Source organism: Alternaria viburni (genome assembly GCF_023758015.1).
Source record: "Alternaria viburni strain BMP 2772 chromosome Unknown scaffold_27, whole genome shotgun sequence".
Classification (NCBI taxonomy): Eukaryota; Fungi; Ascomycota; class Dothideomycetes; order Pleosporales; family Pleosporaceae; genus Alternaria; species Alternaria viburni.
In genome coordinates this window covers 22267-36532 of record NW_026055796.1, presented here as the reverse complement: position 1 = coordinate 36532, position 14266 = coordinate 22267, and the positions used below count along the sequence as shown (strand labels likewise).

Genomic DNA, 14266 nt, shown 5'->3' with positions numbered 1-14266 from the left:
TGCGAAGACGGTGTCCGGATCTGCGAAGAAAGCGACAGCTACAACAGCCCTTGAATCTACAAACGACGCATCAGCGAGCTCCCAGCCTTCTTCACCACAAGTGGCATCTAAACTATCACCAACGAGTCCAAAACCTGCGGAAGAAGTCCTTTCAACTACTGCACACAAAACACCAGCTCCAGCACCCATTAGCGAATCAGTCTTCCAATCCGGCGTACGATCCGTCAAAAAGCTCTTCTGGCGAGGATCCTAACATCACAGCGAGATCATTTCATTACCAAGTATAGATTTCAGGCAGGGTGTAATGGTAGATACCCTTTCATTTGGCGTACACATCACTACAGGATACTCTGGTATTTTTGCTCTCTAGCGAGCGTTTTCTCACTAGCAATACCCTTCATTAATTCACTTGTCCAACCCAAGTCATACACTTGTAAATTATGCATTCTCACTCTAGGCGGTCTAACAATACAAAGCCCGATGAAGGCATGTATACTCGTTAAAATCAGCAAAGGGGGTATCCACCTGAATGTCCCATTCCCACCACCCATGTGAAAACACACTACAAATAACGCCATCGCTGAATGCTGTTTGATCCCGTATGCATGCATGCAGCGGCCTTGAACCCTCCTTTTCCTAAAACCATATTTCGCTGTGGGGGAAAGAGATGCCCGTCCGTTAAACACCTTAGAAATGCATGTTGTGTTATCCTCGATACCTCGTCATGGCCATCGCTGTCGACCTTGTCTCTTGCTGAAATTTTTTTCGTGGACCTCATCGTTTCTTCTCGCCTGGCAAGTTGGCCTTTCCTACCTTCATCTTTAGTAGCAGTCTTGGCCCACTGCTACCACCCCTCTCCACGCTAACGAGACCGCTCTTAGCAGTGCCGTTGCCGTTTGACATACTGCTTGGCTCGAAGCTTTGTCGCTTAGATGGCCTATCGTCGTCCCCGTTTCCGGTAACCATCTTACGTTTCTTGTTCTCTCCAGCGAGAAAGCCTGCCAGCCTTTTGGGTGCAATCCGCAGCTTGACGATCTTGCTTCTCTTTTGCTTGATTACAGGTCTGGCCACGGATGCAGGGTTGGTCGCAGCAGGTCGTGACGGAGCAGGGGCTGCGCTTGGCCGAGGTGAAGGAGCGGCACTAGGACGCGGTGATGGAGCTGCGCTGGAGGGCCTTGATGGCACAGTAGAGCCGGAAGCGGTCTTGGTCCTGATCTTAAGCTTGGGCGCCGGTAGGGGAACCGGTGATGCGATAGCAGGCGGTGTAGCCATAGGCTTTGGTACCTTGATGACCGCTGGTGTTGGCTTCGCTTGGGCAGGCGCAGGAGCTGGAGTAGGGACCTTGGGTGGCGGAACCGGAGTCTTGGTAACTGGAGCAGGAGCAGCGGTGGGAGCTTGAACCGGAGCTGGTGCTGGAGTCGCTGGCTTGGGGGTCGCTGCTGGGGTGGCTATCTTCTTTGACGGCTGCATCAGCGGCACTTCTGGAGTCGACGAACGCGAATCCGTTGCGGCTGGAGCGGCAGGGGGCGGGGGCGGTGGTGCTGGTACTGGCGCTTGCACTGGCGCTGGAGATGCAGGTTTGGACACTGGTGCAGGGGATGGTGAATGATAGACAGTGGGTGAGAACACTATAGAGTGGCTTCTCTGTAAGGCCTGCGTAGAGTCCGCAGTTGCCGGTGTAGATGCAGTAGACTGCTTCTTCGGTCCTCCGATCTTGAGCGACAACTTCGGCAGTGCTGCTTTCGGAGCCGGAGCAGCTGTATCTCTTGTGGGCTGTGGTGTAGGTAGTGCGGCAGGTGGAACAGGCGCCTTTTCCTTCTTGTCGTCCTTATCCTCCTTCTTCTCTTCCTTTAGAAGCGTCCTCGATCTCCATCTAAACTTGTTGGTCTTCTTGAAAACCACTGATGCCTTTCCAATATGCTCCACCTTCCAATAGCGTGGCATAGACAGTTTGATACGCAGCTTGTTGGACTTCTGGTTATCGAAGATCATGTCGCAGATGTCCAAAAGCTCAGACATGTCGTTCGTAGACAGTACTTTCGACTTCAGGGCTTCTTCCAGGACCATACGCAGGGTTTGGTTGCCTTGCATGTCGCTCTTCAACCCTCTCAGAGCCCCATTAAGGTTCTGCCGGGCGAGAGCTGATGCACGCTCAGCATTACTGGCTTCGTTCTCGATCATAAGTGTGCCTGCTGAAGTGTCCGCGGCCTTCTCCGGCGCCCAGACGTCTCCAGTAGCGATTTGTCCAATCGCAATGCCAAAGATACGTAGCAGCTGCTTTCTGAAGTACGGCGAAGGATCGGACCGAATCTCATGCATGAGGAATCTCAAAACTGTATCCTTCCGGATCATGCCAAGCCGAATTAAGCACTCCCAGGCTTTTAAGCGTACGTTGTCTGCATTTCCCAGCTGGGCGTACTGGAGAAACTCGGTTGGCTTGAACGGGGTGACGCGACTCATGACCAACTTCAGCGCACAGTCAAGCGCGGTGGTTGTGTAAACGTTCTGGTAGGTAGGAATCCATTCGTCAAGTCTCTGGTGTCGGGTAAGCTCTCCGATGGCTTTGCTTGTGAAATCCTGCTCTTGAGCCCATTCTTCGTGACTAAGGTCGGCACTGGCTGTAGTTTTTGTGAGTGTCTCCGCAAGACAGCGCATCAGGGTAGAAATGTAATGGTCGTCGCTGTAATCGTTTCCGCGGTTGTCGTTGTACCGGACAAGATCGAGCAAGAAGCGCTTCGCTTCTAGTGGTGATCTGCCATCTTCGCCCTTTATCTTAGCAATGGCTTTGGGGATAGCGCATTGTATCAGATACATGCTACGATCAGAGAAGTCGTTGGAGCGAGTCATGGGTGAGTTGGGTAAGCAGAAGAGCTCGCGGAAAGCCTTCTGCAGATGGAACAGGCCAACCCACTCTGTTCGCTTTAATGCACTCTGAGCCAAAACATTAGCGGCCATGGTCCGTATGCCGTGGAAGTATCGGTTGTCCATCAGCGTCTTGACCAAGAATGTGGAGATCAGCTTATGACCTTCCTTGTTGGCGAGAAACTGTATCGACTCTGCTTGTGCAACGACATCCTTGTCTTGCTGCAACTGCGAGACGTACATGTATGACGGCATGTCCTCGATGTTGGTCCGACATATCCATTCAAAGTCTGCATCGACTCGAATCCACTCGTAAGCCTCCCCCTCCTGCTTAGCCTCGTCTTCCGGTGGCCAATCGTCTAGTCGCCATTCATCGTGTTCCTGGGGAGATGTGAATAAGTCTCCCAGCATGTAGAAGGTGACATCCTCTTGAGTCTCGCCCGAAGCATCAAGGCCCGCGGCAGCAGCCATGCGCTCCTTGTTCAATCGATTTCTCTTGAGTCGTTTGTATTTGGTGTTGTACGGAATTTCTACTTTGACGTTGTTCGAATTGATATCGACGATGTGTTCGTAGGGCGTTCCGTCAGCTTCGTGAATCCGAATAGTCATCGGGCCAACGAAGGTGGGGTATCCTGTCGCGGACCGCAAGTCGCGAGACTTCTCTTTCGCTTCGCGCATGAAGTCATCCGCGGCGAGACCGCTGTCGATGTTCGTAATGGACGAGTCAGCCTGTAGCTGCTTGATAGTAAGTTGTACCACTTGCTTCTTCTTGTTGAACGAAGGTACGCAGTGAAAAGTAGGACATCCAGCCCCTACGATCCATTGCTGGAAGAAGGATTCCAGCTTCTGATGTCCAACCTTCTCACAGATATCGAGGAAATCATCTGTAGCGATCGCGCCGTTGGCGTACTTGCCCTGACGAGCATTGAAAAGCATTCGGTACAGACACCTGTCGACACCATTCTTCCCACTCTGTTTTACCAGACGGTTGTGGAGGATAGAGAGTACCATGAGCGATTTCAGCTCCATAAACTCAACCTCACCAGGATCCAGCTGTAGGACGTATCCAAGCTGCTGTAACGACGGACGTTTGCGGTCCATCTGAATGACTCTGTCGACCATCACTTTTTGACGGAACCGCCAATCGTTCCGACCGAACAGCTCTCGGAGGTAGAGCTCAGCCATGAACCAGGATCCACCAACGATGATCCAGTGATCTTCTGGGTTGTGTGCAATCACGTCGACGCCTATCCACTGGCTAGCTACCGCATGTACCAAGACCCTGGTTGTGTGCTCCAGTGGCTCCCATACAGTCTCGGGAAAGAGCAGGCGAGAGCTACAGATGGAGAAAGAGGCTGTGTGTGCAGTATCCCATTCCAGATCGTCTACGAATGCGAGCTTGTAGGAGTTGCCGAATGCATAACTCTGGAAGCGCTCTGTGAAGGTGTCGAGAGCTCGGGCCAGCATCATGGCGCTGTTCCTGACCTCATTCTCCTTGCCTGGCAAACAAAACGCGTGAACTTTGATGGCATTCTCTCCCAAGCGCTCGTCATCAAGTGTGTCGCGATATTCCGAGAGATCGACATGTTCGAAGGGACCGATTACGAAGCCGATATGCTGTGGGAGGACGAGGGTATCGCACGAGAAGCTGGCTGTCTTTCGCGAAGAGTCCGCGGGATCGAGAATCTTTGAAGGTCAGCATCGGACGCGCTAAATACAACGAATCGATACTCACATCGTCTGTTAGGGTACCGGAGCAGATGACTTGCATCTCCATGGCTTTTTCTTCCTCGGACAAGTCGACCTGATCATCGTCCGCATCCAGCATGACGCTATCCGCCTTTTCCACACCCTGTGCCTGTGCCTGCACCTGCGCATTCGGTTTGCTGAGCGCATCCCCCAGCGTTCGCGGATAGCGGATTGACACATCGAACAGACAGCGCGTTTCGCCGTCGTCTATGCACGGAAAGAGACACGACGCTGCACCGGGAAAGGACGAGTTGCGCGTATAGGCATGTGGGTAGCGGGCATCTCCATCCTCCACTCCGACAAATTGCAGCGCGTCCCGAAAGTCGTCCAGTTCGTATTCGATCTCCAGCTTCATCGGCGCATAAAAGGTACCCTGCGCGTCGTCGGTCATGCCAGCCTCCGAGGGCTTCACTTCCCGGATTTTGACCTTTTCAGGCACGGTAATGACCAGCTCATCTTCTGCGCCCTGCGTATGTCGCGCTATCCGCTCTTTCGCGTAGTGATACTGTTCGAGACCGGTACCGGGATATAGCGTCAGGCGCTGGTGGAGGTTCGAGTAACTAAAGGCGGCTTTTTCTCCTTCGATCTTGATGCTCGTCGGCCTCAGCTGCCGGCAGTTCAGCGTGATATCCCGGAGATGCGCTTTATCCGGCTGGATGTCGAGCGTGGTAAGGCCCTTGACGCGGCGCGGTGCAAAACTGAAGTCGAGCTCGAGCTGCTGCTTCAACAGGGTGAAGGAGCCGCCCGACGAGGCGTCAGCCGCTACATCGGCGAGCTCGTTGGGCGCCATGTTAGGCGACGCAGGCGATGCTGCTTCCGAGTTGGCGACGGGGAGATGGCGGTCGAGGGTTGAGCGGTGTTGGCTCAGCTCCTTTGTCGGCGATACGCGTACATGCCGGGAGTTCGCGACAATGGCCGCTAAGAGTAAGCGCTGGTCTGTGCGCGAAATATGTGGAGGCGCGCACTTCCGCGCTTCACTAATCGTCACTGCGGCCCACTTCACCGACCATGAGAACGTGAAACAAATCAGTATGGAACAGCCGCGAAGCTTATGAAGCCGAGTGGTCGGAGGAGGAATATCTCAGCTGTTCGTTTTCGATAACCACGCGCCGATACAGCAGATTTGGAGTGACATGAACTGAATACGTCATTTCCATATGGTGGTGATAGCACTCGTCGCAAGCAGCCTACATGGGGACGGAAAGATTAGAGAACTTGACAATGACGCAGATCTAACTGAGCTGCTACGTTCACTAGCCCTCTTTGCACACGTGTTCTTGGCGGATGAGCAAATCGTCGTCTCGACGCTACAAGAGCTGCCTCCACCAAATCGCGGCGAGCACAACTACATACCCTCGAGGTTGATTCCACTCTTTTTTATTGCTCTAACATCTCAATCAGAGTTACGGATGCTCATGCGGTCTACTTCATGGGTCGTATATACCGTTTCAAACCCCCCTGTCTTCTTCACCTACTTCTTCTACTGACTTTCAGACATGGAATGAAGTTTTTTCTTGCAATATGTCTTCGTCCGTTCCAATGATCTCCACTCTTCTATTCTGAATACACAAGTTCCTTCTCATTGATTGCGAATCACAAAGGCATTGTACTTACCGATCCATTTCTTTGATTAACAGACGCACTTACCCTATATATCATTCCAAGGTTTCGTCATCGTCATCGTTCATCGCAGTCATACCTAGCACTATCAACACCATGTCATCTTTATGTACTCATAGCCCGAATTTCGACTCAGATCCACGGAAAAGTGGTACTTGTGCTTCATATAGTCATCACTGAAGCGTTTTCCCAACAGCAAAGCTCACGAGGTGTCCTTGACTGCCCTTCTGACTACGACACCTTTAAGACTCTTCTACCAGTCATCACCAGTATAAATTCTGGTAAACGGAACCATGATGGCTCCCTCATTACCACAACCCAGAAATCTCTTCTCACGGCGACGATACAGCAATCACACAGTACTGAAGTCATACCCTGTCGCCGATTACCACCCCAAGCAGATTTCGCGTCGAACTCAAGAACGAATAAATATCCAATCCTACGCATAACCCCCAGCGCCATCATCATGGCACAACCAACTGCGACCCTGCAGCAGATTCTCCCGCCTCCGCAAGCCCGAGGACGATGTTATTACTATTTTGAAAGATACGCTTGTGGATGCCACGCTGCCGACTACGACCACCAAATATTCACATGTCTCACGCATAATTATTACGGTGACTGCGACTGCAGGACCGGGGAAGCCATAGAACTTCCTACCAGGGTAGCGGCAATCTGCGGCCCCTGCGCTCTCCAGAGAAGTGCGCAGCTCGATAAATTCCAGCGAGATGCCGAACGCGAAGATCGCAATCCGAGAAGTACGATGAGCACTGCGGAGATGAACGAGAAAATGGGGAAGATTCACAAATACAGGTAGAGGGGATCTCTACAGGACAGGATCTGGGATATCTTTGACGGTGTTTGATGATTCGGGGTCTCATTATACTTCTGCTAGATCGACGACAAGGATGTTTTCTGTGGACTTTTCGGCTGACTTTGATATTCTACTGGAACGGACGGCAACACTCTCTTATGTCTTCACTATCTTGCGGAGGGAAGGTGCACAACATGGCTACAATCACTCATTATGTATGTATATCTCTCATTCAATATAGCAATATGTCACTCCCATTACAATACATCCCCTCCTATAGTCTCTAAAGAGACGTATCTCCTTTTGTGACCATGGACCATCACTCTCCCTTATTCTGCCGACAAGGGACACTGTTTGACGTACTTAGTCAATGTAGGGCGGCATCACAACAGGGAAATGGAAAACCGCACGAGGTATCCACGACTTGTTCTGTGATTCCAGCTGATTGAAGCCTCCTGTATCAATTGCCAGCCTAGGAGGAGGGTACAATATCTTGCAAAATGTAGCCATAGTGATTCTCTCCATATTAAGAACTTCATACACTGTTAGATATGACAATAATTCTGCATCTATCTTATAACTATAATTATTTGCATAGCGGCGAGGGAGGCTGCGAAGCTCAGGAAAAATAAGAAAGATGGCCCTGACGAGTGGGATAAGGATGACTATGATAAGCAGAGGCGAAGACAGCATACAGCTACTCTTAAAAATGTCGATAATCAATCAGGCAGAATCGTTAAGCCCAGGTAGACGAGGTTCTGAAAGAGGGGTTTGGGGGTGTTTATACGGTTCGGTTGATGAGACGGGCTTCTGGTCATGTTCCTAAGGGAAGTTGGTAAAGTTCCCTTAGTGCATATCTTACTGCATCTGTACGGCATCATGGAGCATACTGAGGTATCAGCTTCTTTCATTCATCATGTATATCTTTTAGTAATCTAGCGAAATGTTAACATAACCTAAAGCCAAGTTTTGCGTCTCCATATTTCGTCACAGGAGAACGCCTCTCCATCCTCTTCCATCATAATACCTTAGTTATAGGTACCTCAGCCCCTACTAAAGCTCACTCAAACGTCCTCCTCCTCATCCCCACCTCCAACCCCAACGGCTTCCTCAAAAACCCCTCCCTAGTCTCCATCTCACCCTGCCTAATCTCAAACTCATATCTTCTAAACACCGTGCCCACGATCAACGCCAACTCCATCTCCGCCACGTTCCTGCCCACACAAGCCCTCGGCCCATAGCTAAAAGGGATAAACGCCGCTTTCTGCTGCTCCGTAACGTTTTCCCAGCGCTCAGGTCGGAACACGTCGGCGTCTTGGCCCCAGATCTCTGTGGAGTGGTGAATCGTGTATGCGGGGACGGAGAGAACAGTGCCTTGGGGGAAGTGGTGGCCGAGGAGTGTGATACCGGGGCCAGGGGGGATCAAGCGGGGGAGACCGAGAGAGGAGGTACTATGGATACGCATTGTTTCCTTGATGACGGCGTCGAGGTACGGTAGATCTTTGACTTGGGCGTAGTTCGGAACGGCATCTGCATCTGGGAGCGCGTCGTCGAGTTCCTTCTGTAACTTTTGGACTACATCTGGGTGCTGGAGGCAGTGGTAGAGAAGAGCGCAGGAAGTGTTGGATGTGGTATCTGAGCCGGCGATGAGTTGGGTGAGGGCTTCGGCAGTGAGTTCTTCGCGGCCGAGCTTCTGGCCGCTTTCGTCGCGGCCTTCCATGAGGCGGGCGAGGAGGTCGACGCGGTCGGATGGTTTCTCAAGACGGGCATTGACGCGGGCGATGGCTATTCCGGCGAGGTTCTCGATCGCTTTCATGCCTTGGCTGAAGAAAGGGTCCGGGAAGTACTTTGCGTAGGGCTTTATGGCGGGGAAACATCCGATGGTACCGCTGACTTCACCTCGGCGGTTCAACACCTCGATAGCAGGCGCATACGTGATCTGTCCTCCCTTACTGACCTCGGCTTCATCTTTTCCCTTGGCCAGCATACCAAATGGCTCTCCGAACGCGAGATCACCGATGACATCGAAAGCGAGGTAGTTAAACCAGTGCAGCGCATCCATATGATACCATCCTCTTTTCTCTTGAACGCTGGCCGCCCTGCGATCCCACTGCTTCTGCAACTCTTCGAGATTGTGATGAATATACTGTTCAAACTGCAATACACTCTTCGCAGAAAACGTATGAGAAACCGTCTTCCTCTTCCTCGTATGCTCGGCACGATCCCTCGTATTGAACAGCCCCCGTCTTATCGACACAAAAGCATCGTAGTACTCGCTCTTGAGGAATCCATTACCGTGACCGTAGATCTGCGGGATAGCGTCCGCATCCGCAATACTGACGTGATGCGGCTGAATACGAACAAGCTTTCCGTACTTCTTGTGTGCCTCATGAACGGCGAGATAGCGTTTCCCGCGCCGGCATTGAGCCAAGAGCCAGAGGTTCGTCCAAGCGGCTGGGAACGGAGAGGGGATGTCGCGGATCTGCCAGTTGCGGAGGTAAGGCAAGACGTAGAAGATGACCGGAAGGAGTAGGATAGACCACGGCGTGATCAGAAGCGTCGTAAGAAACATCTCGAGCGTCGTGTCTGTCGAAAGCCAGAAGGTCGGTCAAGAGAAGAGCTTGGCTCTTTATCCGGTAAGAGAAACGCTCTAGCAATAGCACCGAGCCCAACGTACTCTTGTCGAAACTCTATCGTACAAAGTAGACTGACTCGCTTTTATCCTCTTGTACAAAAGGTCTAGGAACAGGCCTCTTATAGTCGCAGGTCGGCCTTTCGTCAACGCGAACCGTGGTTGTATTCACACGTGCGCGTTGCTTTCCCGACGCCAACACGCGACCAACAGACGTCAGACCCGTCTCGACTCCCTCTCCAAAAACCCTCCTCTAGCCAATCGCACGGCCCCGAAAACCATCTTCTCTAGCCGTGTCGAAGGTCCGAAGGTTTCCAAGCCGGGCGCTTGACCCCGCCTTCCTCTAGTGCGCCGAATGTTCCCCGCGACCTGGTCCATCGTCATCGGGAGCGCGACGCCAAGTCTGCGCAGTAGCCGATCGATTAGATTCCTGTCCGAGAGTTGTGCGTTGATGATGGATGCTGATGTTTCGGTGTTGAAGAACGGCTGTGAAGTGTGAGGTGGTGGAACCTGAGACTTACCGACGTGCCTGCCGTATGTAGCTTACGCGGTGTCACGTCGGAAGTACTCGAAACGCGCCGAAGGTAGCACAGAGATCCCGCGGTCATGTCTAAATTGACCTTTGGATATATGAAAAGCTTACGAAAGCTTACGACAGCTGCGAGAGTCACCATGTTATCACATGAGGAAAGTAAGATATTTCAGAGGGTATTAGATTAAGAAACATCGCTATCTACCTAAGAACGTCCTCCCGCTACAAATGTCCCTAAAAGAGTCAGACAGGTAAAAGGTACCGTCTACTCATAAAGCAAACGCCTTGTGGTATCATGCCTTCGATCATCCATCAATGTATCGTTATCCTAGCGTGTATATCGTCCACCAACATGTTACTTAGTTGTTGTCGTCATCGTCAGAGAAGAAGTTCAATATGGCCTTGACCGCCATAGGGCCCAGCCCGTGGGGCGGGTAGCAAATGTAGCTTGGGTCGTCGACTGCACCCAGCTTCTCACGGAACTCAGTCTTGTTGGTGAGCTTGAGTTCAGTCGCAATGGCGTGGTAGGCGCGGCTGAGCACCTTGACGCGAGTGCCCTTGACGTTGTGTCCGGGGCTGAACTTGGAGCTAGCACCACCACCAAAGGTGACGCTGGTCGCGCCACTAGCGGCGACTTGCTTGAGAGCATGTGTGACAATGTACTCAATCGAACCACCGGGTGCGCCGGGGAAGTCGAGCGAGTACTTGACTTGCCAGCCGTGGTCGGGTGAGAGCTGCGCCATGGCGACAAATGCAGCAATGGTGCCGTCCGATGTGTAGGCGATATGGTATTGGCGGTGCTCCTCATCTTGCCATGGGTGGATGTTGGTCAGATGGACCTGCTTGCCCTTGCGGTTGTTCAACCAATCCGCTACGCGAGCATCGACCTTGGCCTTGACATCTGGTGGTGGTGGTGTGCCGAGGGCATAATCGCTAATCTTGACACCCTCCTTCTCCGCGTGGCGGATCTTGCGCTGCACGTCAGAGTCCTTGTCCGCTGGGTTGTGGACAGGGTCTACACGCTGCTCTCCAGTGACGGAGAATGTGCGCCAGTTGAACTTGGTAGCAAGCACCTCCTCGGTGGCGTGTCCTACAAGAAGCCACAGTGGCTTGAGGTTGCGCTCCTTCTTGATGTACTTGAGGTAACCAGCCATGGTCTTGAGGTATTGAGACTCGTGGCAAAGAGGATCACCGACAGTGATGGCGAACCCGTCTTGAGGTACGAAGCCAACAGCCGCACCGGTGTTCTCGTCGCGCCAGATCTCGGTGCGAGGCTCCAACCAGGAGGTGTTGGTGGCATCACCGTAGTTGGCGATGAGCTTCTCGATAGGCTGGAGGTCGATCTTGGCAACCGCACGATCCTGTCCTTCCCATGGTGGATGCATGGTGCTGGCCTCAGGATGACGCAGCTGCTTGATGACTGGCCGCTCTGGCAGACTCTTCGGGTCGCGAGGGAACATGGAAGCATGGCGAATGTTTCCGAGGTTCATCATCAACATGAGAATACGCTCGAGACCGATACCACCACCACCGTGGGGCGGTGCTCCCCATTGGAAGCCCTGGATGTAGTCTTCCATCGAACCGGGATCGACCTTGAGCTTGCGCATCTTGTCCAGCAGCAAGGTGGAGTCGTGGATACGCTGGCCACCACTGAGAATCTCCTGTCCTCTGCAGAAGATATCGAAGGAGTTGGTGACGGTGGGGTCGTTCGGGTCGTTCATGGCGTAGAATGGGCGTGCGTTCGCGGGGAACTTGTCTAGAATGTAGTAGTCGGTTCCAAGCTTCTGCTTGATGACACGACCGAGCTGAACCTCATCCCTGGTACCCAGGTCTTCGTTCACGTCAAGCTCATTACCATCATCGTCCCTCCAGCCGGACTCGTTCAGCATGCGAACACCGTCGGCGAAGGGAATGATGGGTGTCTGGTCCAGCCAGACCAAGTCCTCGTGAGGGAAGTGCTTCTTGATGACCTCAATCTCGGGACGGTATTGGTCGTAGATACCCTTGAAGATGGCCTTGAAAGTGCGGTCCAGCACACGGAGGACCTCGTGGTAGTGCTCGTCGATCTGCATCTCCAGATCCAGACCAGTGTACTCAGTCAAATGACGGTACGTGTTACTATTCTCAGCACGGAAGACAGCACCGATTTCGTACACTTTGCCAAAGTCGGCAGAGATGGCCATCTGTTTGGCCAATTGGGGACTCTGAGCAAGGAAGGCGCCACGACCAAAGTAGTCGATCTTGAACACACTGGCACCCGACTCGGTAGCACCGCCCTGAAGCTTTGGGGTGTGGATTTCGATGAAGCCTTCCGAATCTAGCTGGTTACGGAACAGCCTGCAGATACCAGACTGGATGCGGAAGATACCCTGTGAAGCTGTTGTCCTCAGATCGATAACGCGGTTGTTCAAGCGTGTACGATCCGCAATCTTGACGCGGGTGTGTCCCTCCTTGTGGTCTGCATTCGCAAGCTCAGCGTCGACCTCAGCCTGTGAGACCTCGGCTTCGTTGACGTTGAAGGGTAGGTGGTCGGTGACGGCGGCCTCGACGTGGAGGGCGTGTACTGAAACCTCGACGTCGTGGATGGTCGCTCCAAGGACCTCGCCCTGCTTGGCCTTGGGCTCCTGAAGGATACCCTTGACCAGGACGATGGTCTCGGCGTCCAGGTGCTCAGCCCAGTACAGCATGTACTTTGAAATATCCGCGTGCTCCAAGAGAACACCCTGGATAGTAGCGAGCTGCTGGCGGAACATCAGGAAGACGAACTTGGAGCTCATCTTCCTGAGGTGATGGATGCGGGCGCGGAAGACAACCTCCTTGCCAACATCCTTTGCGGAGAAGTCCTGAATCCTGTGGCGGGGCTCATGCTTCCACTCGCCAGCGTAGGAGTTGGGGTCGATGACACCGTACTTGGAGCGCTGCTCGGGAGTCAGCTCAGCCAATGCCTGGTCTTCCATCTCCTTCCTCCTGCGCTCGAGCTCTTGCTCCTTCTCCATGTTCTGCTTGTGGCGCTCTTCCTGCTGGGCCTGCTTCTCGTGCTTGCGCAGCTGGCCGCGCGACATGGGCTCGCCCTCGCGGTTGAGGGGGGCATCTTCGTCGCTCGAGTCGTTGCCAATGTGCAGCTTCTCCTTGACAGCTCGCATGGGGCTGTGCGAGATAGATCCGGAGCGGTTGGTCTTGTTGGTCTTGTCGGTGCCGGTGCGGCTCGGGCTCTCGGTGCGGCGGTGGAGGATGCCGCTGAGGGAGTTGCGGGGCTGGTCGATGCTGGTCCTGCTGTCGGTGGGCGAGGCAACGTCGGCGCGCTTGTGCTCGCCGCTTGCTCGAGAGCCGCCCAGGGTGACGGAAGAGCGCGGCGACGCGACGGGCGACTGGGCGCGGCCATTGACGGACGAGGGCGACTTGACGCCACTCTTCTCGTCGTCCGAGGCCGAAGACCCGTGGTGCGGCTTGAGCTTGTCAAGCGCTCTCTTGAGGGAACTCATGGCGGGGTGGTGCGAGAGCGTTGCCCGTGTGTGCGTGGTTAGACTACCTGAGCGCAAGTGGGGGCAAGCAGACGCGGGGGAGTGCTGCTGCTGAGGGGGGATGGAAGGTGTTCCTGGGCCAGGAAAAAAGAATTGCTATGGATATGCTAGCAAGGCCGGGAGACGCGAGGTTTAGTATACTGTGGCTGGCAAGGGCGCCTGGCGTGTATGCCGATGCGAGGGTGAATGGGCTATGACGTGACCCCCCAGTTTTCGGTACAAGATGGCTGCGTTTCACTGACAAGCCCTTCCTAGCGCCGAGCTTGTGCACAACACCGACCGTGCGCAAGCGTGACGTAGATGCTAGGGGATTCCCTCGCTCTAGATCGTGCCTGGCCGTACGAGAGAATCCGCGGGTGCCGGAGGGAGTAGGGCAGATTAGGAGCGGAAGGGCGGGCGTGATAGTAATGGACGGACCCCTCCATCACCACCGCGCCGCGACTACTATCACAAGATGCCTCTTCGACGTAAAGATATTGATATCAAAACTCTGCTATTCTGACATGAACAGCCCGCATGCACAACCCTTTGTCTTC

At 53.5% G+C, this 14266-nt stretch overlaps 3 protein-coding genes across 3 annotated transcripts; all 3 read right to left on the bottom strand.

The window, feature by feature from the left end:
• Positions 1–774: 774 nt before the first annotated feature.
• J4E79_009792 (uncharacterized protein) lies at positions 775–5401 on the bottom strand (the record flags this gene model as incomplete). The annotated part of the gene is made up of 2 exons (XM_049358633.1): positions 775–4548; positions 4598–5401. 2 exons carry the CDS (start codon positions 5399–5401, stop codon positions 775–777), a joined length of 4578 nt encoding a protein of 1525 aa, XP_049206736.1.
• A 2704-nt stretch (positions 5402–8105) lies between these two features.
• On the bottom strand, positions 8106–9617 carry J4E79_009791 (uncharacterized protein; the record flags this gene model as incomplete). The annotated part of the gene is made up of 1 exon (XM_049358632.1): positions 8106–9617. One exon carries the CDS (start codon positions 9615–9617, stop codon positions 8106–8108), a length of 1512 nt encoding a protein of 503 aa, XP_049206735.1.
• Positions 9618–10568: 951 nt separating this feature from the next.
• Positions 10569–13691, bottom strand: J4E79_009790 (uncharacterized protein; the record flags this gene model as incomplete). The annotated part of the gene is made up of 1 exon (XM_049358631.1): positions 10569–13691. One exon carries the CDS (start codon positions 13689–13691, stop codon positions 10569–10571), a length of 3123 nt encoding a protein of 1040 aa, XP_049206734.1.
• Positions 13692–14266: the final 575 nt, after the last annotated feature.